Source organism: Leuciscus leuciscus (assembly GCF_965113295.1).
Source record: "Leuciscus leuciscus genome assembly, chromosome: 2".
NCBI classification, from domain to species: domain Eukaryota; kingdom Metazoa; phylum Chordata; class Actinopteri; order Cypriniformes; family Leuciscidae; genus Leuciscus; species Leuciscus leuciscus.
In genome coordinates, this window is record NC_138726.1 from 657,878 (window position 1) to 685,387 (window position 27,510).

The 27,510-nt window shown below is 41.8% G+C and overlaps 2 protein-coding genes across 2 annotated transcripts; both read right to left on the reverse strand.

Annotated features, from left to right (window-relative positions):
* Positions 1-785: 785 nt before the first annotated feature.
* Positions 786-9,674, reverse strand: lurap1l (leucine rich adaptor protein 1 like). Its single transcript, XM_082150583.1, has 2 exons — positions 9,252-9,674; positions 786-3,747 (listed from the first exon to the last, which is right to left on the reverse strand). Exons 1-2 carry the CDS (start codon positions 9,666-9,668, stop codon positions 3,427-3,429), a joined length of 738 nt encoding a protein of 245 aa, XP_082006709.1. The 5' UTR covers positions 9,669-9,674; the 3' UTR covers positions 786-3,426.
* Positions 9,675-10,173: 499 nt separating this feature from the next.
* Positions 10,174-26,920, reverse strand: tyrp1a (tyrosinase-related protein 1a). The gene is made up of 7 exons (XM_082150575.1): positions 26,319-26,920; positions 25,076-25,398; positions 19,846-20,050; positions 16,733-16,900; positions 14,593-14,772; positions 14,377-14,523; positions 10,174-10,574 (listed from the first exon to the last, which is right to left on the reverse strand). Exons 1-7 carry the CDS (start codon positions 26,680-26,682, stop codon positions 10,384-10,386), a joined length of 1,578 nt encoding a protein of 525 aa, XP_082006701.1. The 5' UTR covers positions 26,683-26,920; the 3' UTR covers positions 10,174-10,383.
* Between the last annotated feature and the right edge of the window lie 590 nt (positions 26,921-27,510).

A 27,510-nucleotide genomic window follows, 5' to 3' on the forward strand; every position in this document is an offset into this window, starting at 1 on the left:
TATTATTACATTTCCGCATAAAGTTAAAAATTGTAAAAATAAATTAGGATCAAATCAATCAAGCACAAAAAAGTTTTATATAAAGTAAATTAGCAGCAAAAACTACAGTCACAAACAGATCAACACACGGATAATAATAGCTGTGACATCACCATATCAGAACTGTTAAAATAAACACTAAATTCATGTGAAAATGTCAGATTCAAGTAAAACAATCTCATTATTGCAGTGAAGAGTCAAATCCTGAGAGAAGCAGCTCAGAACCGAGTCACAGAACCGAGTCACAGAACGAGTCTCAGAACCGAGTCACAGAACCGAGTCTCAGAACCGAGTCACAGAACCGAGTCTCAGAACCGAGTCACAGAACCGAGTCTCAGAACCGAGTCACAGAACCGAGTCTCAGAACCGAGTCACAGAACCGAGTCTCAGAACCGAGTCTCAGAACAGAGTCTCAGAACCGAGTCTCAGAACCGAGGCACAGAACCGAGTCTCAGAACCGAGTCACAGAACCGAGTCTCAGAACCGAGTCACAGAACCGAGTCTCAGAACCGAGTCACAGAACCGAGTCTCAGAACCGAGTCTCAGAACCGAGTCTCAGAACCGAGTCTCAGAACCGAGTCACAGAACCGAGTCACAGAACGAGTCTCAGAACCGAGTCTCAGAACCGAGTCACAGAACCGAGTCACAGAACCGAGTCTCAGAACCGAGTCTCAGAACCGAGTCTCAGAACCGAGTCACAGAACGAGTCTCAGAACCGAGTCTCAGAACCGAGTCACAGAACCGAGTCACAGAACCGAGTCTCAGAACCGAGTCACAGAACGAGTCTCAGAACCGAGTCTCAGAACCGAGTCAGAGCTTCAGACGCAAACCGCGCTAGCATTAGCATGTGCGCTCCAGCGTTTACTACAGCGTGGTCGTGTGTGTGTGCGTGTGTGTGTTCAGACAGGAGTGACTCCAGTACAGCGTGGTCGTGTGTGTGGATGTGTTCAGACAGGAGTGACTCCAGTACAGCGTGGTCGTGTGTGTGTGTGTGTGTGTGTGTGTGTGTGTGTGTGTGTGTTCAGACAGGAGTGACTCCAGTACATCTGACGGTTCAGCAGTTCTTCAGCTTTACTGGGACTCTGTGGTCATCAACAACATGCATTACATCCTAAAGTCCACATGGTATCAAAACTGACTGTTAGCGCACATCACTTATGATCAATCAACACATGCATCCACTGGAAAGAAACATGTTTGTCTTGATAAAACATTATTATTATTATTATTATTATTAAATTCTCTATCAAACTATTGATTTTCGTTTGGAAATTCGGCACAAAGACCGAAGACGCTTCATGCAGGAGTGCTTTACTTTAGTTATTTTTGCCTTATTTCAGTAATCAACATACAATAGGTATAATTTGAAAGCTGAAACATTCAGAATTCATCCAGTTTTGATATTGACCGTTCGCAAAGCCCCGCCCCCTTTAGTTACTGTTGCTATGACCGACACGCCGCTCTCACACACACACACACACCATGTTCTGACGCAGTGAAACACACATCGCGGTGCAGAGAGGACACTGAACACACACTGACACACAGGACAGACCAGCTTACTTTTGATATGAAACAAAGTCTCACCTTTCAAATGTAGTCATTTTTAAAGAAATTTAAACAATAAATAGCGTTTTGTGTCTCTTTAATGTGTCTGACAGATCGCTCAGTTAAAGTGGCTCGTGAACCGATCATCTCTTCCTTCTAGTTCATTTATAGCATCAAACAAACATGAATGAACATCAGAAGGAATGTTGTTTAACCGTGGAAAGACGTCAGTACACTCCGCTTATCAAGTTCAGATCCTCCAACGTTAATCTACTAACTCTCCTGACTGCTGTGTCGGACAAAATGGCGGATGGCGGATTATGATTGGTCATCTTTGGGTCCGATTGTCTGACAATCAAATTTCCCTGCGAAATTGGACACCTGCTATTATCTTTCGACAGGCTCCTCCCCCTAGTGGGCGGAGCCATGTTTCTCATTTGCTGCGCTGGAAAGACTCGAGGTTCCATGTATCGCCTAGTGAGAAAGTGATAGTGTGACAGGAGAACGCACCGAACGCTGATGGTAAAGCACCTAAATAAAATGTTGTGATTTTGGTTAGACACATATTTGATTTTCTAGCAAGTTTAGAGTCCAAATCAATTTGTTAAATATATAATTGTATAAAATAAAAGGTGTTTATTTCAGTACAATTGCTTTTTTACACTTTCATTTTTTGAAGTGCTTCCACATGCAATAATCTGTAGAGTCTTCTTTAAAAAAAGGGACGAACGTCTGTATTCCAACGCATTCATGAATCACAACTCATTCAGTTTGGATTGTTCTTTTTCACGTTTTTTTTATTTTAACCGATCTCTGTTACTTTAACTTCTTATTATCACTGTTAAGCTGCTTTGAAACAATCTGTTAAAAGCTCTACATAAATGAAGGTGACTTGATTCAAACCGGACTGAGAACCAGATTCAAACCGCACTGTTTAAACAGAACCGAGTTCAAACCGGACTGAGAACAAATGGTTGAAACGATTCTCCTAGTCTGCGATCTGGTTGAAGGATCGGTGTGGTTTCGTGTTTCTGCACCTACACCATCGAGGACTTACAGAAGGAAACTGGTGAACATTCAGAATTTCCTAAATCAGTTTGTAAGACTGCAAACTTTCCCTGACATGCAGATCGAGAGGCGTAATCTCTTTAGAGGTGAACTATTACACCCATTTTGACATGATGTCATATAAAGCTCTGATGTCATCCGAATGTGTCTGTGAAGTTTCAGCTCAAAATACCACCCAGCGGTTTTATTATAGCTTGTGAAATTTGTCCCTTTTTGGGTGTGAGGGAAAACTGTGTGTCCCTTTAAATGCAAATGAGCTGCAGCTCCGCCTCCGTTCAGAAGAGGGCGGAGTCTTTACATGAGCTTTGAATACTGGAACAACATTTCTCTCAGTCAAAATCTCAATAATACCCAGTAGCGAGTGCAGACTTACATGTTTGAACCGGAGTCAGACACAGATGGAGAGACTCGGGAAGAGTTTGCCACTGTTAGACTGTACATGGACGTTTCTGAGGGTAAGTGGTTGTAAAGTAATGTAAATTGGTTGTTGTGGATTTATGTTGATTCATCTCATCGACTAGCATGTACCATCATGTTATCTATAAACTGTTGTATAGGTGCTTGTGTGTGAACTGTATTAGGATGCCCACAGAGCCAGAACACACGTATATCTGCTGCATGGAGATAGAGCTGGTGTGGTTTAGTTTACGGTTATAATGTGGGACTGCTGCTTCACTCAGGGGATCTCGTGCAGATCGTCACCAGTCGTGGGCGGGTTTCACTACTCTTACGTAGGAGTAGGGGGAAGCAGTGGTACTCGTGGAGTTTAGGTTATCCGAAGCAGTAGTACTCGTCGCTCTCCACACGAGGGCGCAGGGCAGATTTCGTAAATGTCTCCTCGGTGATGGATCCGTCGGGATCGGGATCGTCCTCTCCCAGTGTGTCCAGGTAACTGCCCACCGAGATCCCGTCCAATCCGTCGCTGTCGTGCTGGGACTGGCTGTCTGATAGGCTGAAGGAGCTGCCAGTCAAGCTGCCGTCCCGGCTGGCCACGCCCCCTCGCTCCTCCATCAGCCAGCGCATAGACTCCACCCCCTCGTTGATTGACAGCAGCTGATGCATCAGTTTAACGTCTATAGAGCGGAGATGAGCCTGTGTTCAGGAAACACATACACAAACTTATGAATATTACGATTAGGATTTCTATTATCTTTCTATTTTACATTTCTGATACAGTAATCCACTTAGAAATAATTAGGGATGAACCGATATGAACATTTTGGCCGATACCGATAACCGATAATTCTTTATATTTGAAAGCCGATAACCGATATATTGGCCGATAAATCTAAATCCAAATTTTTTTTATACAATTTTTGAGAGCCTGATTACAAAAACAAGTCTCACCATTAAAATCCACGTCCCAAACACACATTTATAATGATCTCATGATAATGTTATGTAACCGATATGACAGACTTGCACATGTTGCACTTTACTGTATTTTCCTTTTTTGAAGAGATTTCAATCATATTTCAAGCAACTCATAACCATCATGATGATCAGTGCGCATCTGGAGCGTCTCAGCTGAAGGACATAATACATTATTTATCAGCTTTAATATATCGGACACATTCTCTTATCAGGCCGATAACGATAACATTTCAAATAAACATGTATCTGTCGATACCGATATAGTGGCAGATATATCGTGCATCCATAGAAATTAGTGGTGCACGATATATCGGCCGCCGATATAATATCGGCCGATATGGTCATTTTTTTACACATCGGTATCGTTCCGATGTCAAAATATGGCCGATGTGAACAGGCCGATATTTGACGTGTGAAGTTAAAGATGAAGTTGATGATGCTGACTCGCGATCTTAGCAGTAGTGAACGTGCCTGAGAGAAATACACATTTCATACAGATGACATAAGCAGAGAACAGTCTGTTTTCTTTCGTTTTGAATTGTTCTGTTTAAAAATAGACATTTCAAGCTTTCTATATACTGTATGTCTCCGGTCTGTGAGGCAGGTCGATTTCGGTTCATTTATGAGACGCGCTCCAGGTTCACGCGCCCTCGCCTCCGTGTCCTGATTAAAAATGTTCTACTATATTTACTTCTTATCCAGGCAATTGGTTGATGAAACATTTATCAAAATTAAGATACAATTAATACAAAACGAAATTAAATTTAAAGACAGGCTTTTTGTGCTTTCTGTTTGAGGTCTCTGTGAAAGTTTTAAAGCAGTCTTAGTGGCGCTCTCAGAGCGCTCACGTCAACTGTCCCGTCCGTAACATTGTTAACGCAGTCCAGTGCGACTTATGTTTTTTTCCTCTTCATGACACATTTTTGACTGATCGTTTTTTGACTCGTAGATATTTGAATATATTGCTTGATATTTGATACCCGTTCGAATTAGATTTTTCTCAAAAGTGACAGCACGTGTGATTTGTGGATTACTGATAAGCGCGAGTGGAGAAACAGGCGTTTATTGATTCATTCTCAGTGTTGAGAAACGTAGCCTTCATGGGTTACGTTATTGTATTAATAATAACTAAAGTAGCCTACCTAATTATGTTATATTTATTTTGAATGAAAACTAGCACGTTCGTTACTTATGGATTAAAAAGTAGGCTACCGTTGTATCAGTGCTGCGCGAGCTCTCTCACAAACACGGACGCGCGCACACACAGAGAGAGAAGATAAAGTTAAGTTTAAATTTTGTTCTTGCTTGTTTTTTTTCTGTCAAAATATCAGAAAGTATTTTGTATTATCCATCCGTGTTTTTAAAATTCGTTAAATGACGGACGCTTTACTGTTAACACAGCCCATGTCGGATTCGTCTTATAGCCTAGGCTACTTGTTATTATTTTTAGAATGATTCGTTATGCTATTATTGGACTCCTGTGTATTCATTGTCAACTGTTTTCTATAAATATGTTTGTATTGGCTAACATTTATTCAGTTAATGAGTGTCCTGTTTAAAATGTGCAATGTTCAAACGCAAAGACAGCACGTCACAAATAGAAGCCCTTTTCCCTGTGGTATTTTTTTGTATCATATTTGGATATTGGAATAATAAATAAAGTAGCCTATCTTAATTTTACACAATGTTCCTGTTTTTTTTTTTGTTTTTTTTTACTGTTTTCTAAGGGTTTCTTAATTTTAGACAAGTTGACCAGCACACATTACTGTATATGCAATGCAGTATAATGCATGTGTGTCGTATGTGACATATTTTGCACACAGGTAAAGGTGCCCAATATCAGTCATTTCTAAAGTAAAAAAAATAAATAATGTGTTTTGGAAAATATCTTTTTATTTGATAATCATTAAAATTTGTTTTTTATACAGAGATATCGACATCGGTAAATATCGGTATCGGCCATAACAGCAATATTAATATCGGTTATCGGTATCGGCCACAATTTTCACATCGGTGCATCACTAATAGAAATAATTACATAAATAATAAAAAATAAAAAATTATCATCATCATCATCATCATCATCATCTTATCATCATCAGTAGTCTCTTCTACTCTTCGGCTACATTTATCGGATAAAAAATACATTAAAAACAGTGAAATATTATCCCAATGTAAATCATATGTTCTCTATGTGAATATATAGTAAAGTGTAATTTATTCCTGTGATTAAAGCTGAATGTTCAGCATCATTACTCCAGTCTTCAGTGTCACATGATCCTTCACAAATCATTTGAATATGATGATTTGATGATCAAGAAACATTCATTATTATTATCAATGTGCATATTTTTGAGGAAACTGATACATTTTATTTTTCAGGATTATTTGATGAATAGGAAGTTAAAAAGAACAACATTTATTTGAAATGGAACTTTATAAATGTCTTTACTGTCACTTTTGATCACTTGAATGAATCGTTGCTGTATTTGTTTCAGCATTATGACCGTGAGCTGGAACCGTGTGACAGCAGTGTAGTTCACCGGCCTATCACGGCTGCCGAAGCGTGTGACAGCAGTGTAGTTCACCGGCCTATCACGGCTGTCGAAGCGTGTGACAGCAGTGTAGTTCACCGGCCTATCACGGCTGTCGAAGCGTGTGACAGCAGTGTAGTTCACCGGCCTATCACGGCTGTCGAAGCGTGTGACAGCAGTGTAGTTCACCGGCCTATCACGGCTGCCGAAGCGTGTGACAGCAGTGTAGTTCACCGGCCTATCACGGCTGTCGAAGCGTGTGACAGCAGTGTAGTTCACCGGCCTATCACGGCTGTCGAAGCGTGTGACAGCAGTGTAGTTCACCGGCCTATCACGGCTGCCGAAGCGTGTGACAGCAGTGTAGTTCACCGGCCTATCACGGCTGTCGAAGCGTGTGACAGCAGTGTAGTTCACCGGCCTATCACGTCTGTTCAATAATGCACATTTGTGCACAGAAAAAGCTGATATTGGGCAAGTGATATATCGGCTGATGTTTAGCTTTTTTTTTCTGTTTGGCCAATACTTCAACACTATCATCAGCAAATACACAATTAAATCATTTAACCCAGTCTTGCAGACACACACATATATATACCGTACTGTGCAAAAGTCTTAGGCATGTTAATACCCCCCCGTATATGGTCGTTACACCATATATTGATTTGAATTAGTTAATAGAAGTTCAATCATAAATAAATTGAATTTGTGATTTTATTTTTTAAAGCATTCTCACTTTACAGCATTTTAACACGAGTGCCAGTACTTTCACAGTACTGAATATATATATATGCTATCATCTCTATCGCTATCAACCATAAAAAAAATTAAAATAAACTGGATATCGGTCGTGAGAAAAGCGCTTCAACACAAACATGTCTCACATTTCTGAAGAATCGTGCAGAATCATGTTAAATTTAGTTTTAACGGAGGAATGAAATGATGTTCGTGTTCAGACACTGAGCTGTTGACTCTGAACGGCCGTGTAATATAAACCACTAAAGCCAGTAATGTAAAGAAATAACAGTGGTTTAGTTTTGACTGAAACTTTGAAACTCAAAAGAGTCAAACTAATATTACACACTAATTCAGTTCAAGACACTTCTTCTGCCATCAGACACAGTAAACACAGGCGAAACCTTACGCAGAATAAAGCTGGAGAAACACACACACACACACACACACACACACACATGCATGAGGTTTGAGCTGGAGAAACACACACACACACACACACACACACACACACACTCGCATGAGGTTTGAGCTGGAGAAACACACACACACACACACACACACACACACATGCATGAGGTTTGAGCTGGAGAAACACACACACACACACACACACACACACACACACACACACTCGTTTGCATGAGGTTAGTGTGGAACAGGAACACTAGCCACTGAAACACACACCCTGATCAATCATGAATGATTCACTCACAGACCATAATACTGTCACTGTTCTCCACGGCAACAGCTGTCTGACACACACACACAACATGCTCTCATCAATACTGACACACTTCCAGCCCCTCCTGTCCTTCATGGCGGCTCTTTATATGTTCGTTTAGGCCTGCACGGGTCACGACCTCACTCTCACACACACACACACACACACACACACACAAAACCGTCTGTGCAATTATTATCATCAAGTACAACTAGAACTATTTCAAACTGTTAATAGAAAATGAGAAATGCTAATTTAGCAAGTTCTTAAAGTCTGAAGCAACACCGCAGCAGATCACGTGTTCAAACCCGAACCTTCAGCAGATCACGTGTTCAAACCCGAACCTTCAGCAGATCACGTGTTCAAACCCGAACCTTCAGCAGATCACGTGTTCAAACCCGAACCTTCAGCAGATCACGTGTTCAAACCCGAACCTTCAGCAGATCACGTGTTCAAACCCGAACCCGAACAACATGATGAACATCAGAGGAACAATCCTGTCCTTCGCCAGTAAGAGCTCAGAGTTCCTGACGAGTAACTTATTACTCATACAAGATACTAAACCGCACTTTTAAGGGTTAATGGGGTATAAAGTTTCCTTTTAAGGGTGCCGCGCGCGCCTGTGAGTGTGTGTGTGTGTGTGTGTGTGTGTGTGTGTGTATATATTTTTCCAGACATTAACGAATGGACCGTGTGTTGCTGAACGGACTGGTTTTGTTGAGTCTGGTGTGTTTGTGCAGTGAATCACAGGAGAACAGCCGGCGCGCGGATCAACCATCTGTTAATCATACTAACCAGTTAACCCTCCAGTCTCTCTCTCACACACACACACACACACACACACACACACCTCAGATCATCCGGAGACTCGGACCACGTGACCGCGAGTCAATATTAATACACATACGTGACTTATTATAATCATCACAGATTAAACCAAAACCTAAAATGACAGCCGTATTTTTCTCGTGTTCAGTTCTGGGGAAGTTTGTCTGAACTCTGTTAAAGGTGTTCATGTGAATCAATATCTGAGGTTAATTATTCAGAAAACCTATACATCTGATTCACATCTCATTATATATACAGACGTGCTTTCCGCTCACAGACCGTCATAAAAGCATTATAAATGTCTGCTGCTGCTGACGATGATGATGATGATGATATGAAGATTAAACAGAACAAACACCGCGAATCTGAAGATCCGACTCTTTCTTTCCACAGAACCGACTCACCATCTGCTGTCTGAGGAACCGGATCTTGCTGTTGAGTGTGTGTAGATCATCCGCGCGCGCGTGTGTTTCCGAGCATCGGATCGCAGTTTCGCCCGTGCACGAGCGGGTCAGACTCTCCGGAACTTTCCGGCCCAGTTTATTCTCCACATCTCTGAAGTCCGGCAACTCCTCCATCTTCATCATCGATAACTCAGAGCCGCAGGTGATCGATCCACCGCAGCATGACGTCACACCCGCGGAGAAGCAGCGCGCGGAGCTCACGGGTGTCAGAAACACGGTTATTCCGGGAATGAGATCGAACTGCGGGGTTTCCGTGCACAGACTCGGAGTCGGGTCTGATCTGATACGAATGGGTGTAGGACTGACTGATGGGTGCGCGCGCACACAACAGGTGACACCCGCCCTCATGCTCGTCATCAACCGGCGCATGCGCAGACAGAGCGCTCTTTCGCATTATTAAGACACTTTTCTCAACATACATACACCAACAACATAAAATGGGTGCAAACTACTTTCTTTCTCTTTAATGTGAGTAAACACTGTAATGTGAGCTCAGACTGATTGTATTTTCACTAGAATATTTCAATACAGACTAATATAATCACCTGTTGAAAAGCAGTGAAACAGCAGCGCCATCCAGTGGTGAAATTAGGACACACCAAACAACTGCATTATTTAAAAAAAAACGTATTATTATTGCTTTATATTTTTATTATGATGACACAGATTACGCTGAAATATTCTAAGCGACAACCTTTAAATAATGTTATGTTTTGCAAATGTTTTTGCCAGTTATGTTTTGCAAAAGTCGCCCAGTTAAAGGTGTATTCATGCATTTGCTGTGAACATTTTCACCTGGTGAAGCAGCAGCGCCATCTAGCGGTGGAATGAGGAAACACCACAGAGACTCGCTACACTTCGCTTTGATTGTTAGTGGTTTATTTCAGTCTTATTAGTATGATACTTTTAAAGTATTCACAATAAACTATTAAATAATGTCCAAAGATATTTTGTAAATAGCTTTAATGGAAGTTGTTGTGATTATTTCAGTGATATCATGTAGTTTTATGAGTGTCATCTTCTGTTTGTCATAGTAAAGGCTTGTACCTGTTTGAGATCATATTATCAGTGTTTACACTACAGACTGTGTTTTGTTGTGGTCGTCATAGCGCTGATAATGGTCTCCAAGCAACGGTTGCCGACCCTCCGTCCTATAGGAGCGTGACCTGATGACACACGTGGTGGTGGCGAAAATAATCGCCACGGCGATGAGGGCGGCAACCACGGTTACGGTGATGATCTGGGTCAGTGTGAGAGGACGAGCTGAAAATAAGACAATCACACATCAACAGCATTTTAGACTTCAGTGTTCACTAGAGTTCACTAGAGTCAACTAGAGTTCACTAGAGTCATCTATTTCACTAGTCAACTAGAGTTCACTCGAGTCAACTAGAGTTCACCAAAGTTTGAGTTCACTAGAGTCAACTAGAGTTCACTAGAGTTCAATAAAGTTGATTTGAGTTCACTAGAGTCAACTAGAGTTCACTAGTCAACTAGAGTTCACTAGTCAACTAGTTCACCAAAGCACGAGTCAACTAGAATTTACTAGAGTCAACTAGAGTTTACTAGAGTCCACTAGTCAACTAGAGTTTACTAGTCAACTAGTTCACCAAAGCACATGAGTCAACTAGAGTTTATTAGAGTCCACTAGAGTTCACTAGTCAACTAGTTCACCAAAGTACATGAGTCAGCTAGAGTTCACTAGAGTCATCTGTTTCACTAGAGTCATCTATTTCACTAGTCACCTAGAGTTCACTCGAGTCAACTAGAGATCACCAAAGTTTATGAGTTAACTAGAGTTCACTAAAGGTTATTAGAGTCAACTAGAGTTCACTAGAGTCAACTAGAGTTCATTAGAGTCAACTAGAGTTCATTAGAGTCAACTAGAGTTCACTAGAGTCAACTAGAGTTCACAAGTCATCTAGAGTTCACTAGTCAACTAGAGTTTAATAGTCAACTAGTTCACCAAAGCACATGAGTCCAGCGGCGGTTTCTTCATTAGGGCGATCGGGCGACGCACCACCAAAGTGTGAAAGGGACTTTTTCAATCACAATCTCATTCAACCACAGAGTTACGCTAGCAGTCACTCACTGTTGTTCTGCCTCTGGATATAGTCCAATCAGCGGCAAGTCACGTTCTGTGGAGTACCGCCTCTTTTTGGGCGATTTCACTATGGCCGAAAATCGCCCAGAGTGTTCCCATAGACTTACATTCAAAGATGTTTGTTTTTCCGAACTGCAGGCACTGCAATGCATTCTCTATGTGTTCCGGGAGGGCTCGCACTAACGTGCTTTCGTCATCATACGTAAACTTCACTTGTGCAGCGATTGCTGGAAACAAATATACCTCTAATAATATTTAGCCATAAGCTGAAGTGACATCCAATAATTTCCTCAGTGCATAACTTACATTTCACGGACATATTCTCCATCTGTAAATGTTAGAAAGTCAATATTTCCAGTTTGCTGTCATGAGGGGACGAGCTTTCTGCAAGCTAAACTTCCGTGAACGAGCGCCGCCGCGTGCATGAGCGCCGAACAGACGGAGCGCAATAGAAGAGGAGCGCAATTATTCTGACTAAAATATACATTAGCACGAAATTATAAATATATTTAGCTAAAATATTTGTTGTTGAATATTTGTTGTTGGTGAACATAAATGTGCTAGAGAATTTCAAACCTACATGTGTATTTTTATGATATTAGCTTTGTTTTTTTATGTTTTTATTTTATTTTAAGTTTAGTAAATTTAACTACTTCTTTAAAAAGCATTATTTTGTTTTTAGATTGTAATGTTGCAATGTTAGAATGTAATGTGATTTTACCCCTTTTTTGGATAGACTGCAGATAGACAGATGAACATTGTTTGTAGGACAATACTGATCAGGATATTAAATATAAAATAGAAAAATAATAATTAAATACTCAGATTATACCATACATCGCCATTTAGCCCAAAAATTCAGATTTATTTGGCAATTGGCTATTTCCCAACCCTACCGGCTGAAGTTTTAGCTAAACTTTAGGCTAATGATAGCTACATTATTATCACTGTTAAATTGTTATTTAACAATTATACTACAGGGCCGTTGAATGCTTGAATCTGATTGGTTGACGAACGTTCTAAGGTGTGCATTATTTTCAGGGAAACGCACGGCTAAAGTAGTTCCAGGCAGGTCTCGACCGCATTACAGTTCCATATCACTTCGCGTAGTCAACTGTAATAACGGAAAATAGGATACAATTCATAACAAGAAAAAGCATTTCGCCCCATGCGCTTGATCTGCAATTTTCAATGTCTAGCTTCACAATCAATAGAAACATGTTGTTTAATTTGAATAAATAAACTATAAAGTCCTATCTATAATCAATAGAAAATTAAACTGAATATAGGCTAAATAAATGGATAGTCCTGCAGCACGGATTTTTATTGCAGATAATTTAACAAATCAATAATTATTGATAGGCCTACTTGTTAAAAGGGCTTTGGGTTTCATTTATTTGGCTAGTCTACTGTCATCTGTCAATAATAGAAAAAAAAAAAGAATTAACGAATTAATTAAAACGAATTTAATTAATTAATAAATAATAATATTGACGCACATGCTTTTCTGTCTCATTATTGCACCATCTCTCTCTAATAACTGCATTAATAACTGCATAAAGCCGGGAACACACTTTAAGGCCGGTTATGAATGTAATTTGATACTTATGACTGATCATGCCCGCGCGTGTTCAGCGCGTTCAGTCTGTGTTCAAAGTCGGTGTTTAAAATCTGCTGCAGTCGATGAAACCAGTCAGAGAATGTGTCAGCTAGTCGTGTGTCCCCAGCATTAGTCTGCTATCAGCGGCTCAAACTTCCGTTACTAACTCTGAAATGACGTTTTGGAATTAGCAACGGAGGCATGGGATTAGATGCGTAAGAAATTAGTCCTACATACAAGAGCGTTTTAATGACAAAAACTTTACAAACGTCTTGAAATACATAATCTGAACAATGTTTCGAGGTGTGGTAACTGTAGTATAAGCGGAATAATTGACTTCAGGCCGTTGAATTATTAGAAAAATAATGCACACCCGAGGTGTAACGGCCACTCCGCTTCGCGTCGTGACCGCATTACCACCTCGGGTGTGCATTATTTTTCTAATAATTCAACGGCCTGTCGTCAATTATTCCTTACTTAGCCTACATTCAGTCCTGGATTAATAATTCAGTTTGTTGTGCCCCCCCCCAAATTTTTTTAGCACCAGCCGCCACTGCATGAGTCAACTAGAGTTTACTAGAGTCCACTAGAGTTTACTAGAGTCCACTAGAGTTCACTAGTCAACTAGTTCACCAAAGTACATGAGTCAGCTAGAGTTCACTAGAGTCAACTAGAGTTTACTAGAGTCCACTAGAGTTCAATAGTCAACTAGAGTTTACTAGTCAACTAGTTCACCAAAGCACATGAGTCAACTAGAGTTCACTAGAGTCCACTAGAGTTCACTAGTCAACTAGTTCACCAAAGCACATGAGTCAGCTAGAGTCCACTAGAGTTCACTAGAGTTCACTAGTCAACTAGTTCACCAAAGCACATGAGTCAACTAGAGTTCACTAGAGTCCACTAGAGTTCACTAGTCAACTAGTTCACCAAAGCACATGAGTCAACTAGAGTTCACTAGAGTCCACTAGAGTTCACTAGTCAACTAGTTCACCAAAGCACATGAGTCAGCTAGAGTCCACTAGAGTTCACTAGTCAACTAGTTCACCAAAGTACATGAGTAAGCTAGAGTTGAGTCAACTAGAGTTTACTAGAGTCCACTAGAGTTCACTAGTCAACTAGAGTTTACAAGTCAACTAGTTCACCAAAGCACATGAGTCAACTAGAGTTCACTAGAGTCCACTAGAGTTCACTAGTTCACCAAAGTACATGAGTAAGCTAGAGTTGAGTCAACTAGAGTTTACTAGAGTTGACTGATCATAAATAATATTAATAATCATCATCATCATTTAAAATAAATAAATAAATAATCATAAACAATAATAATAATGATGATCATAAATAATAATAATAATGAAGCTGACCTGGCCACTCAATCTCATAGGAGTATCCCAGGTTTTCCGGCGCTGTGAGGAACATCTCTGCGTTGGTCACCGGCGGCCAGAAGGGCACCATATTAAACTCCCTGTTGTGGCCGATGGGGGTGTTTTCCAGCGGATAGACGGAGGCGTCTGGAGGGACACACACACACGTTAACCTCTAGCCGATCCTCCACGACTAACAGTGACGGAGGGCCTTACCTGGACTGTGTCTGCGCAGCCACTCGTCAAAGATGGCGTCAGTGAAGGTGTGCAGCAGCAGGAACACGGGGTCGTTGGGCGAGAGATGAGTCTGACCACCCGTCCCGTTCAGGAACAGATGAGCCAGGTTATGCAGACTGCGCACCGCAGGGTCATAGTTCCCCTCAGGAGCGCTATACCCTAAAACGACAACACCACACCTAGAGTTCACTAGAGTTCAGGTTATGCAGACTGCGCACCGCAGGGTCATAGTTCCCCTCAGGAGCGCTGTACCCTAACAAGACTAACACACACACACACACACACACACACACACACACACACAGGAGCTGGACTAGAGTTCGCCGGAGTCAACTAGAGTTCACTAGAGCTCACTAGTCAAGTAGACTTAACTAGAGTCAACTAAAGTTCACTAGAGTCAGCTAAAGTTCAATAGAGTCAACTAGTTCACTTAAGTTCACTAGAGTTCACTAAAGTTTACTAGTCAATTAGAGTTCACTTGAGTTCATTAGTCAACTAGAGTTCACTAGAGTCAACTAGAGTAAACTAGAGTCGACTAGAGTTCACTAAAGTTCAACAGTCAACTAAAGTTCACTAGAGTTCACTAAAGTTCACCAGAGTCTACTAGAGTCAACTAGAGTTCACTAGAGTCAAGTAGTTTACTAGAGTCAACTAGAGCTCACTAAAGTTCACTAGAGTCAACTAGAGTTCACTAGTAGGGGTGCAACGGATCAAAAAACTCACGGTTCGGATCGTTTCTCGGATCAGAGTCACGGATCGGATCATTTTTCGGATCAGCAAAAAAAAAAAAAAAAAAAATTATTAACACTTTTAAATGATTAAATTAAAATATATAAAATCAACTTAAAGTGCACAAGGCATAATATCTTCTTTTTAACATAATTAATGAAAAACAACTTAAAGTGCAACATAAAAAGGCATCTCCTTCCTTTAAACATGGACCAATGCTTTATGTGTTTCCACTGTCATATAGGGCTGTCAAAATTGCTCAAAAATGACGTTCGAATATTCCCTCTAAAAAACACATATTCGAATTATTCGAACATCTGGTTGCGCATTTTGTCAATGACGTGCATTAGGCCTATGTCAATAACAGGACAAATTAATACAAAGAGACATAACTACTTGTATATGTAGTTCATTTAAGTTTAAACATATTTGACAACGTATTACCTTGCTCGCTCGCACTCGCAGGCACTCTTTCTCTCTCTCTCTCGCCGTCACCCATGCTGCGTTCACACCAAACGCGAATAGAGCGTCTGGCGCGAGTGATTTCAATGTGAAGTCAATGTAAAGACGCGTTTACGCACGTCTGGAGGTTTTGCGGCGCGAATGAGGCGTCACGCTCTCTGCGGTTCATAACGCTCGCCATGACCACGCTGTGTGTGGACTGAACATGCGCACAACTTTTTTTTCATAAATCAATCCGCGGATCACATGAGTGCCGAACCGAAGATATTGATCCGAACGGATCACGGATCAATGATGATCCGTTGCACCTCTATTCACTAGAGTCAACTAAAGTTCACTAGAGTCAGCTATAGTTCACTAGAGTCAACTAAAGTTCACTAGAGTCAGCTAAAGTTCAATAGTCAACTAGTTCACTAAAGTTCACTAGAGTTCACTAAAGTTTACTAGTCAACTAGAGTTCACTAGAGTAAAGTAGAGTCGACTAGAGTTCACTAAAGTTCACCAAAGTCAACTAAAGTTCACTAGAGTTCACCAGAGTCAACTAGAGTTCACTAGAGTCTAGTAGTTTACTAGAGTCAACTAGAGCTCACTAAAGTTCACTGGAGTCAACTAGAGTTCACTAGAGTCAGCTAGAGTTCACTAGAGTCAACAAAAGTTCACTAGAGTCAGCTAGAGTCAGCTAAAGTTCACTAGAGTCAGCTAGAGTTCACTAGAGTCAGCTAGAGTCAGCTAAAGTTCAATAGAGTCAACTAGTTCACTAAAGTTCACTAGAGTTCACTAAAGTTCACTAAAGTTCACTAGAGTTAACTAAAGTTTACTAGTCAACTAGAGTTCACTAAAGTTTACTTGAGTTCACTAGTCAACTAGAGTTCACTAGAGTTCACCAGAGTCAACTAGAGTTCACTAGAGTTCACTGTGCGCGTCTCACCCTCGATGCTGTTCCTGAAGCTGCCAGACGAGGTGGAGTAGAAGGGTGGCGAGTCGAAGGCGTTGAGCTCTAAACAAGACGCCACATCCTGAGGCTCCGGCAGCCGCTGCACCATCGGCCGCGCAACGTTACCGCCAGGGTTCCTGCGGATCGGACTGCTCTCCGAACCTCACACAACCATAACACTCACATTAATAACAATGATCATAGCAATAGTACTTCATAAAAATAATAAAAAAATATAATAAAAATAATAATAATAATAAACCAAAATTATATTCATAAACAATAATAATAATAATATTGATGATGATGATGATAATGATAATAGTATTACTAACAAAATAGTAATACAAATAATTCTAATAATAATAACAATATGAAAGGAATAAAAGATAAATGAATGAATGAATGAACAATGATACTACTAATAATATTAATAATGATAATAATAATCCGCCTGATGTTAATAATACTGATAACAATAACAATATTAATTGTTCACATGCATTTCACAAGAAACAGAAAAATACTGATATATCCTTAATATTCACACAATATAGAGAAGTTTATGATTAAAGTAAATATGAAATGAATGTTGTTGGTCGTATTGTACAGAATTTGTATAAAAAAACAAAAAAAACAGTTAGCATTTGTAATCTTTCTTGAATTTTTATTCTAATGTTCTTTTCAAGGCAAGACTTCAGTCACAGTACATTAAGACGATTGTTTATGTTACAAGTGAAATGTTATGTTTAAATATGCAAATATGCACTAATTTGAATACATTTCTGAACACTGGATAAAACCAGATTCAAAATTTATGTTTGATTTTGTTGTCATATTAGAGTTAAAGATTTTTATAGAGGGGATTTTGGATTTCTCTTTTTATCACTCCATAAATCAGAAAATACTGTCAACAGACAAAAATATATAAATTTTCACCGCATTTTTAGGAGTAAAATGTTATATAAATCAGGCAGATATGAACAAACCCCTCAGTAAAATCCTTCAGAATATGGATATGACTCAAACTGTAAGTTTTGTTGTATATAAATGCTGCTGAAGTGGAGATAAAAACTAATTTTGCCTGTAGCCTGTGCTGGAAAACAGACAAAAATACAGATTAAAGCGACACTATGTAACTTTTCAACCTTCATAATATATTTCCAAGATCCTTGTGAGGGTACATCAACTTACAATAGGTTGAATGACACGTCTGCCATAGCCTGACAGGGTCTGTATCGCTTTTACTGGCACTATGTAACTTTGGTGTTCGGGTAGTAACAAGAGCACAAAAAGAACTACAAAATTCGACTGCTTTACGGCATACGTCACTTCCCCCACCACTTCGTCAAATTTGGACGTGAGAGGCCAACCAGCGTTTGTTTTCGGCTTTCGTGCGTATGTTTTTGTCATGGGGGTTGTTTACACCTGGCCACTTCATGCATTTTCTCAGATCGGATAGCTATCCGATCGTGAAAAGTCCAGGTTTAAATGCCCTCCGAAACGCATTTGAGACGGATTTGAATCCGATCCCTCAAACCACTTCAGGAGGAGATCTGAGACGCATTCCAGACGAAACTGGACAAGTGTAAATGCATATGGTTGTTGAAACCACATATGTAAATTGTACTCCTCCCAAAAATGCAACAAAAAACAAAAAAAAAACGTGTGAGAGCGTTGTATAGGCTATTATGTTATATCCAGATATGACGACGCGCTGGAACACGCATCACCGCAGATGAGCAACTGCATCAAGCCAACGTGCAAACTATCGCAAATCAAAGTGAAAGTAAGTCGCAGACGCTTAACACACAATCTTCATCATTAAAAGTAAAAAACAAAATGATCTTACCAGGGCTATTACTGCTCTCTCTTATTGCGGTCTTTGATTTTGAAATTTTAGCTGATGATCTATAAAATGCAGCTCATATCTCGGTGACGTGCACTCCATTAAATCTGCATATAGCGCGAGAATTGAAGATCGAATTTAAATCCGTTTCGCAAAAATACATTTATGTGACCAGGTGTAAATGGAATCGTTTTGATAAATCAGATAGCTATGCCTCACGAATTAGTTTGCCAGCTGAACTCAGGTGTTGTGAGGTGTATTTATCACGTTGATTCCTGCGATTATCATGAGAACAGCTTTCAATATCTCACATAATTATCATAAATAAGCCTAACGTAGAGGTTGTAAATAGTGTAAACGAGCACAATTTGCAAACTATTATGATAAATTGCAATAATCATGTCTAATGACATCATAACGGCCAATGTTATGAAATAATGCGACGTACATTTAACTTAATTGATGTTATCTGGCATTTTGTAATGTTTACATTCCAATAAAAACAACACAAATTAAATTATACAGTAGGCCTAGACTATAGACTATTTACTTGTGATTTAGCTGCAATCATGTAAAAATGTTATAATATAATTTACGACAGTGCAAGTATTCCACAGCGACTCTAGGGGTCGCTGTTTGACAAAAACACAATTTCTACTTAGTGTGGCTTTAATAACAGGATTAAAGGTTTCAAATGTTGCGACAATTACTGTTATTGTAATTAATCATTCAGGGTCTGCTATGGGAAGGTCTCACTGTGAATGACAAGAAACAGTCAAACATTTAGGAAAAAATTTATATACATCCTAAAGAATCTTACAGTAACAGCTCTAAAGGCTCGACCACATTATAAAGATAAAGATATCGCTCTAAAAATCATTCTAAATACAAATTATTATTTAACCACAACTATAGTGATATCATTGGAAACACTATTAAATCGATGAATGATAAAAACACAGACAGCCAATAAGAATCCATCCTGCTTTAAGAGCGCAAGCATTTAAAGAGACAGGCGACAAAACTGCAGAATAAACAGAAAGCTGATGTGAATGCTGATATAGTTATGGTTATAGTTTTTGGTGTGAACACTAGTACAGTTGTGGTTATAGTTATGGTTTCTCGTGTGAACGCAAGTATTATGGTTATAGTTATGGTTTCTCGTGTGAATGCTAGTATTATGGTTATAGTTATGGTTCCTGGTTTGAACGCTAGTATAGTTATGGTTATAGTTATGCTCCTGGCAATGGGATCTCACTGTTGCAGATGGTCCCCAGCGTGTCGTAGTCCTCCACGCTCTCACACACGACCCTCCAGCGTGAGAAGATGGAGTTGGAGCTGATGGAGTTGGTGTCGAAGGAGCTGCGCGCGCCCATCAGATCATCCGTGCAGACGTCACACACACTCCCGCCGATCGCGAAGTTCCAGTATGGCAGCGCGAAGCTCGGATCTCCCAACATGTCCTGAGAGAAACCCGTCAGATCACAGTAATTATCTGAGAGAAAACCGTCAGATCACAATAATTATCTGAGAGAAACCCATCAGATCACAGTAATTATCTGAGAGAAACCTGTTGTCACAGGTGGTTGCAGGAAGGCAGACGGAGGTTTACTGTAATTAAACAGGACAGCAGAACAGGTAGCAACACACACTAAATGTAACAGAGATCGGACGAAAAGACTGACAGAACAGACAGAACTTAAATACAAACACAGATTACACTGATTAACGGAACACAGGTGATACATATGATGAAGATTGACTAAACAGGTGATACAACTGAACTGATAACGAGAGTAACCATAGAAACGAAGGCGTGGCGGGAAAAGAACAAAGGAAAACGCCTAGGTTACGACTGTAACCTCGGTTCCCTGAAGAGGGAACGAGCGTTGCGTCGAGATTGATGCTATGGGAACGCTTCGTGTGATGATGTCTTGAAGCAAATGTAAAATCAGTCCAATGGTGTGGCGGAACGTCAGATGCGGGTGACATCACGAACCAGGAAGCTATAAAGCCTGCTTGAAAACAGAGAGCGTCAGCTTCGTAAAGTCTGAAGTAGTCGCTGACAGGCATGAAGGAGATATGGCAAGGTGACGCAACGCTCGTTCCCTCTTCAGGGAACCGAGATTACAGTCGTAACCTAGGCGTTCTCTTTCAAGGGAACTCGCTTTGCGTCGAGATTGACGCTATGGGAACGTCTATACCAACGCCACCATAGCTACGGGTGTTTGTCCAGTGTGAAATCAAGTGAGCAGCACTAGGACGACAGCACCTGAGACCCTGGTGCAGAATCCAAGTCCAATGAGTAAAATCTGACGAAAGTGTGCGGTGAGGACCATCCTGCCGCATCACACACGTCTTGAAGAGAAACTCCTGATATAAGGGCCTTGGAGGCCGCCATACTCCTAGTAGAGTGAGAATGAACAGCCATAGGGGAAGGCTGTCCGGCCGACTCATAAGCAAGTGAGATAGCTTCAACCACCCACTTGCTCATTCTCTGCTTAGATGCGGGGGACCCCTTGTCAGCGGACCCAAAACACACAAACAACTGTTCAGTTTTACGCCACAGGGCAGCTCTGTGGACATAGGCATCTATCGCCCGGACTGGGCAGGGCAGATTATTCTTTTCATGGTCTGAATTCTGGAAGGGAGGAGGACAGAAGGCCTGCAGAACAATAGGTCTGATCACATTAGTGGGGACCTTAGGAATATAGCCTGGTCTAGGATGAAGGAACGCTTTAACCATGCCAGGTGCAAATTCCAAGCAGGAGGGAGCAACCGACAGTGCTTGCAAATCTCCTATTCTTTTAAGAGAAGAAATGGAGAGGAGGAACAAAGCTTTCAAGTTCAAAAACTTGTCAGGAACCTCCTCTATTGGCTCGAAGGGGGCCAGGGAAAGGCCTTGAAGGACAATGGCCAAATCCCAAGTCGGCACCCTTGTACGAGCTGCAGGCCTCAGCCTCAGAGTGCCACGGAGGAAACGAGATACCAAAGGGTCCTTTCCCAAAGACATTCCACCCAAAGGAATGTGGTAAGCACCTATGGCCACCACATAAAACTTTAAAGTGGATGGGGTTAGACCTGCAGTGAACCGATCCTGCAGGATCTCCAGCACTGTACCAACTGGGCAGTTAACTGGGTCCAACTGACGATCACTACACCATGAAGTGAAGACTCTCCACTTCAAGGCATAAAGTTTCCTCGTGGAGGGAGCTCTGGAATGTAGAATGGTCTCTACAACCTCAGTTGAGAGACCTGTCCCTATGAGCTGGGCCCCCTCAGAGGCCAAGCCCACAGGTTCCACAGTTCTGGTCGGGGGTGAAATATCGAGCCCCCTGTTTGGGACAGAAGGTCCCTCCTGATGGGTAGCTCCAGTGGAGGTCCGTCGAGGAGAGACACAAGATCGGGGAACCATACTCTCCCCGGCCAGCGCGGGGCTATAATAAGTAGGCGGACCTGGTCCCTGCGAACTCTCTCCAGAACTCCCGGGAGCAGAGCGATCGGGGGGAAAGCATACAAACGTCGCCTCGGCCACGTCTGTACCATAGCATTCAGTCCCAGAGGAGCTAGATGTGTGAAGGAGAACCAAAGTGGACAGTGAGACGTCTCCCAGGACGCAAACAGATCCACTTGTGCTTGGCCGAACACCCTCCATATCTGCTCTCCTCCATTCCCCGGGCCTCAGCCCCTGTCTCAACAGGATGTCTGCTCCTAAATTCTGGGCCCTAGGGATGTAAGCTGCTCTGAGTGATAATAGCTTCCCCTGTGACCACAGGAGGATTTGGCGTGCCAGTTTGCATAGTGGACGTGAGCGCAAACCTCCTCGATGATTTATATAGGCGACTACCAATGTGTTGTCTGTGTGGACAAGAACATGGTGTCCCATAAGAGAAATCTGTGAGGAAATTCTTTAGAGCAAGAAATACAGCCAACATCTCCAGACGGTTGATGTGCCATGAAAGATGATGGTCCTTCCACAGACCTTGAGTTGAGTGACCCTCTAGGATCGCTCCCCAGCCCATGAGGGAGGCATCCGTCGTTAGCAACTTACGACGACAAGAAGCTCCCAACACGGGACCTTAGGACAGGAACCACGGTTTCTTCCACATAACCAGGGCACGTAAGCATCGCTGCGTGACCTTGATCATGCGAAAGGGGTTGCCCCTCGGGGAAAACCCTCTGGTCCTGAGCCACCACTGCAGGGGTCTCATGTACAGCAGTCCAAAAGGTGTCATGTTGGAAGCTGCTGCCATCAGACCCAACAGTCTCTGGAACTGTTTGACAGTGAGTGACTGGCCTAGCTTTCTACTTTTCACAGCCGAAAGGATGGACTCTATACATGCCAGTGACGGGCGTGCCTGCATTGACATTGAGTCCCAAACCACGCCTAGAAAAGTGGTCCTCTGAAGTGGAGAAAGCACACTCTTTTTGGCGTTTAGCCATAACCCCAACTCTTTCATGTGGGCGAGAACAACATCTCGATGCCGAACCGCCAACTGATGCGACTGAGCTAGAATCAACCAATCGTCGATGTAGTTCATAATGCGGATACCCTGAAGCCGCATGGGCGCCAGAGCTGCATCCACGCATTTGGTGAAAGTGCGGGGTGATAATGCTAGGCCGAATGGAGGAACTCGATATTGGCAAGCTTTTCCCCCAAAAGCGAACCTCAGAAACTTCCTGTTACATGGAAGGATGGAAATGTGGAAGTATGCGTCTCTGAGATCTATCGTGACAAACCAGTCCTCGGATCTGATCTGTCTCATTTGTCTCAGTGTTAACATTTTGAACTTTAGTTGCATAACAGACTCGTTTAGAACTCGAAGATCCAAAATGGGACGCAACCCCCTGTCCTTCTTTGGAACTATGAAATACCGGCTGTAAAACCCGGTTTCCCTGTTGGAAGGAGGTACATATTCTATGGCCCCTTTCTCTAACAGGGTCTTCACTTCTTGTTCCATAACCAGAACCTGGTCGGGGTCCACCACGGTGGGTAGGACCCCCATAAACCGAGGCAGGCAAAACCCAAACTGTATTTGATACCCTTTTTCTATGGTCTGCAGGACCCAACGAGAAACATTTGGCAGTAGCTTCCACACTGCCAAAGATTCTACTAGAGGTACCAATCTCGAGACTGGCTTCTGGATTTTGTTGTTGTTGAGTAGTCAGTCCGTCGCCCTGTAACGGTGGACCGGCAGGGAACGACTGAACAGACTGCTCTGGGACCACTACGGCCACTACGTTTCCGGGTGGTCCTTGAGATATGTGCTCGCTGGAGACCGCTGCGCCCTGAAGCACACGAGGTTGCAGGGTTGGCAGAATGGCCCCCTGAGGGCACCGAAGGGAGATAAAAAATTGACTTTTTATTCTGCGTTTAGACGAGCATTATGGGGGGGGGGGGGGGGGGATCTGCGTGCATATGGTGACGCAAAAGTGTGTGAAATTCGATTCGTTTTACCCTTTAGACGGGAACACGATGGTGGAGCGTTTTTTTCAAGATTTCCACTCTGGAGGGTGGTTTCACTTTTTTGCGTTTTTAAGCCCCAAAAACGCCGTCGCCGTCTGAACTAAAGGCACATCTGATAAAATATTTTTACGTTTTCACCCGCGAGCGTTCTCGTGTAAACAGGGCCTGAGAGAAACCCGTCAGATCACAGTAATTATCTGAGAGAAACCCGTCAGATCACAGTAATTATGTCCAGATTTACATCCTGATTCTGAAGCAGAAGCATAATGCCATCTCGTTCTAGTTCTCAAAAACAAGGAGAATTTGACATTTGAACAACCTTCAGTGATGAAGCGCTGTGAGGCTCCGGCTCTGAGACAGACGAGTCTTTGTGTGAGACTGTGTGTTAAACACTTAATCACACGCTTAATCACATGTTCCGCGCATAAAGGGTGAATCTGTGTGTTCCTTTCCATTACTTTCTGATTATCACATAACGTTCACGGATAATGATTATCTGGAGTATCGATCTACAATCACAGATCATTATTCTTTATCAAATAAACACTGGAATCACATTTGCAATGGATCCAAAGAGGGATTCCAACATAAACAGGATTTCAGTTGGAAGTGTGTAAAGAAGGATTTTTGGAACAAAGCTTCCCAAGATCAGGGCTTTTCAATATAGTCCACATGGACCCCCAAATATTGTCCCCATACTAAAACTTAAAAAGCACCTCTCTTTTATAAACAAACTTATGCACTATAACATGTGTTATTTATTATTTAGTTAATTTTTATAATATATAATCAAAAGTTTTATTTATTTATTTTGATCTATTTCATATATTAATAAATATATTTTTTTAATCACACTTTTATCAATTTATTTATTTCTTATCTTACAGGGTTTTTTATTTATTTATTTATTATTTGTCCTTAAGCCTTTTCCACTTTACCACACAACTGAATAGTTTCTCATTACATTTTCTACGCAACACAATATTAAAATGTTCAAGATGATGCAAATGATCAACAGTACCTGCATGTCCCGCTCGAGCTGCAGTAAATGGTACCGGTGCCACGTGACGAACCCGGGCCCCTCGTGACTGAAGTCCACCCCGCCGAAGCTGTCCTGCGCGGGCCCGAGGAACGTCTTGCTGACCGAGTAATAGTGGGACCACACGAACAGGTTATAGATGCTGATGTTCTCGAACTGAACTGTGTTGTTCTCCGGCCCGAAGATCTCGGAATACCGGCGGGTCGCGATCACGAGGTCCGGGTGGGTCACGCGCTTGGCCTGGTCCAGCGCGTTCACGAACGCGCGCTTCTCCTCCGCGCTGAGCTGCATCACATTCCTCCGCACTAGACAATCATAATCATTTAAAATGTATATTAATATTTTACGCATAATTTATACTTATGTATAATTAAATAAACGTTATATTAAATATTGACAGTTCCCTGCTGAAAATACCACCAGGCCAAACTCAACATTAGTTAATGCTGGTTTTAGTCACGGTTTCACCAGAACATCTACTCAAGCTGGCCAACAAACTACCATGTGAATCTATTTTACCAAGACAGGTCCTCTGGTTAAAGGAGTAGTTCACCCAAAAATGAAAATTAGCTCATGATTTACTCTCCCTCAAGCCATAGGTGACATTCTTCTTGATGTGTTCTCAGACGAATACAATCTAAGTTTTATTTATTTTAAAAAAAAAAAATGTTCTGGCTCTTCCAAGCTTTATAATGGCAGTGAATGGCTGTTTCTGTTTTGATCATAAAAGTGCATCTATCCATCATAAACGAACTCCACAGGGGGGGGGGGGGGGGGGGGGGGTGTTAATAAAGGCCTTCTGAAGTGAAGCGTTTGTGTATGAAAAATATCCATATTTAAAACTTTATAAAGTAATATAACTAGCTTCCGGCCAAACAAACATACGGATTCTCCTTTAGTCTAAAACTTAACTTATGCGAGTAATGCGAAGCGCTGCTAATATTTACGCTACGCCATGACACACTACACTACTTCTGACGTCACAAGTTGCGTAAGTTGCGCTTTAGGCGTAAGAAGACTGCGTTTGGCCGGAAGCTATTTGAAGTGTTAAATATTATTTATTTTTATTTTTAATATAACTCCGATTGTATTCGTCTGAAAGAAGAAAGTCACATACGGATGACTTGAGGATGAGTAAATCATGGGTTAATTTTCCTTTTTGTGAACTATCCCTTTAAGTAGGTGTTTCAGCAGGGCTGTTGAACATAGAGTGAGTTTCCCTGACCCACGGGCACGCGCCGCTCGCACGCGTCTCCGGTGAGTCCGTGTTTGCAGTGCCCGCAGTCAAAGCCGCTGAAGTTCCCGTTACAGCGACACGCGCGCGTGAAGAAGCGCAAGGGCCAACGCTCGCGATCATCGCGTCCGTCGTAGGGGTACTGAGGCCCGTGTGCACGCGCATCCGCACGCACGTCCACGCAGTTCCCGCGCCCGGAGCTCGTGCCACACGGGTCGTTCTCCAGAGCCAACGGGGACGGGCAGCACTGCGCGCTTCTGAGGCCCTCCGGCGTCACGCACGCGCGCGGGAACTGAGCGCTAACGAGCACCAGCGCGTGCACGAGCAGCAGCATACCTCCACACAATCGCCACATCAGGACAATCTCAAAAGAAATCAATAAGTATACAAATAGTCTCCAAGAAACCTTAGGAAAAGGTCTCAAAAATAGGCAGGTAAAAAATGATTAATAAATCAAACCGTGTCGAAAGCATTCAGCAATATCCAAATTATCTTCAAAACTACAGCAAAAGTTCCGGCTCCAGGAGGTTTTGCTGCTCCTCGGCCACTCGCTGCAGATCCAGTGTTTTGAGGAATTATTATTAATATCCTGCAGGAGTTTATATAAGGCTACGGCTGAGCGCGTGCGCGTGACTCCAGCATCCCTGATCCCCGCGTGACCGCGAACATTCCGCGCACTCACTGACACACAGAACACGCTTCACCTTCAGTTCAGCAGAAATCATAATGTGATCTTCAACTGGGAATGTTCTTTACACAAATGTACTCACAATATCTTATTATGACATCATCACTCGACACTCCCGCATCACCTGTCTTCAGGCTTGCAGATCTGAGAACGACAGATCTTCCTTTAGTTCGGACGGGTTTAGAGATATAGCCTTCGAGCCTCTGTTTTGTCAAAACTTTCAGATATTTATTTAAAATTAAAATTAAAACCCCAAAAAACATTCTCGAATCAGGTAAATATCAGTCAGTCTTCATCTTTATTAGGGTTAGGGTTATATTTGGCTGGCCGGTCCTCAGAATAGGCTAATCATATTTCGTTTTTTTCCCCCTTTCATATCATCAGAAAGCCTATATAGACACATTTTAATGCATTAAATTATAATTTTTTAATAAACACTGCAATATTCCATAAAAAAAAAAAAAAAAACTATACAAAATTGAAAAACCGTGTTGT

What these genes read in the sequence shown, in the direction of transcription:
- lurap1l (XM_082150583.1), bottom strand. Translation starts at nt 9,668, where the DNA reads ATGACGAGCATGAGGGCGGGTGTCACCTGTTGTGTGCGCGCGCACCCA. An exon ending in GGTTCCTCAGACAGCAGATG is followed by an intron (nt 3,748 to 9,251) that starts GTGAGTCGGTTC and finishes TCCTGAACACAG; the next exon opens with GCTCATCTCCGCTCTATAGA.
- tyrp1a (XM_082150575.1), bottom strand. Translation starts at nt 26,682, where the DNA reads ATGTGGCGATTGTGTGGAGGTATGCTGCTGCTCGTGCACGCGCTGGTG. An exon ending in AGCTCGAGCGGGACATGCAG is followed by an intron (nt 20,051 to 25,075) that starts GTACTGTTGATC and finishes GGTTTCTCTCAG; the next exon opens with GACATGTTGGGAGATCCGAG. An exon ending in CTATGAGATTGAGTGGCCAG is followed by an intron (nt 10,575 to 14,376) that starts GTCAGCTTCATT and finishes TCTTATTTTCAG; the next exon opens with CTCGTCCTCTCACACTGACC.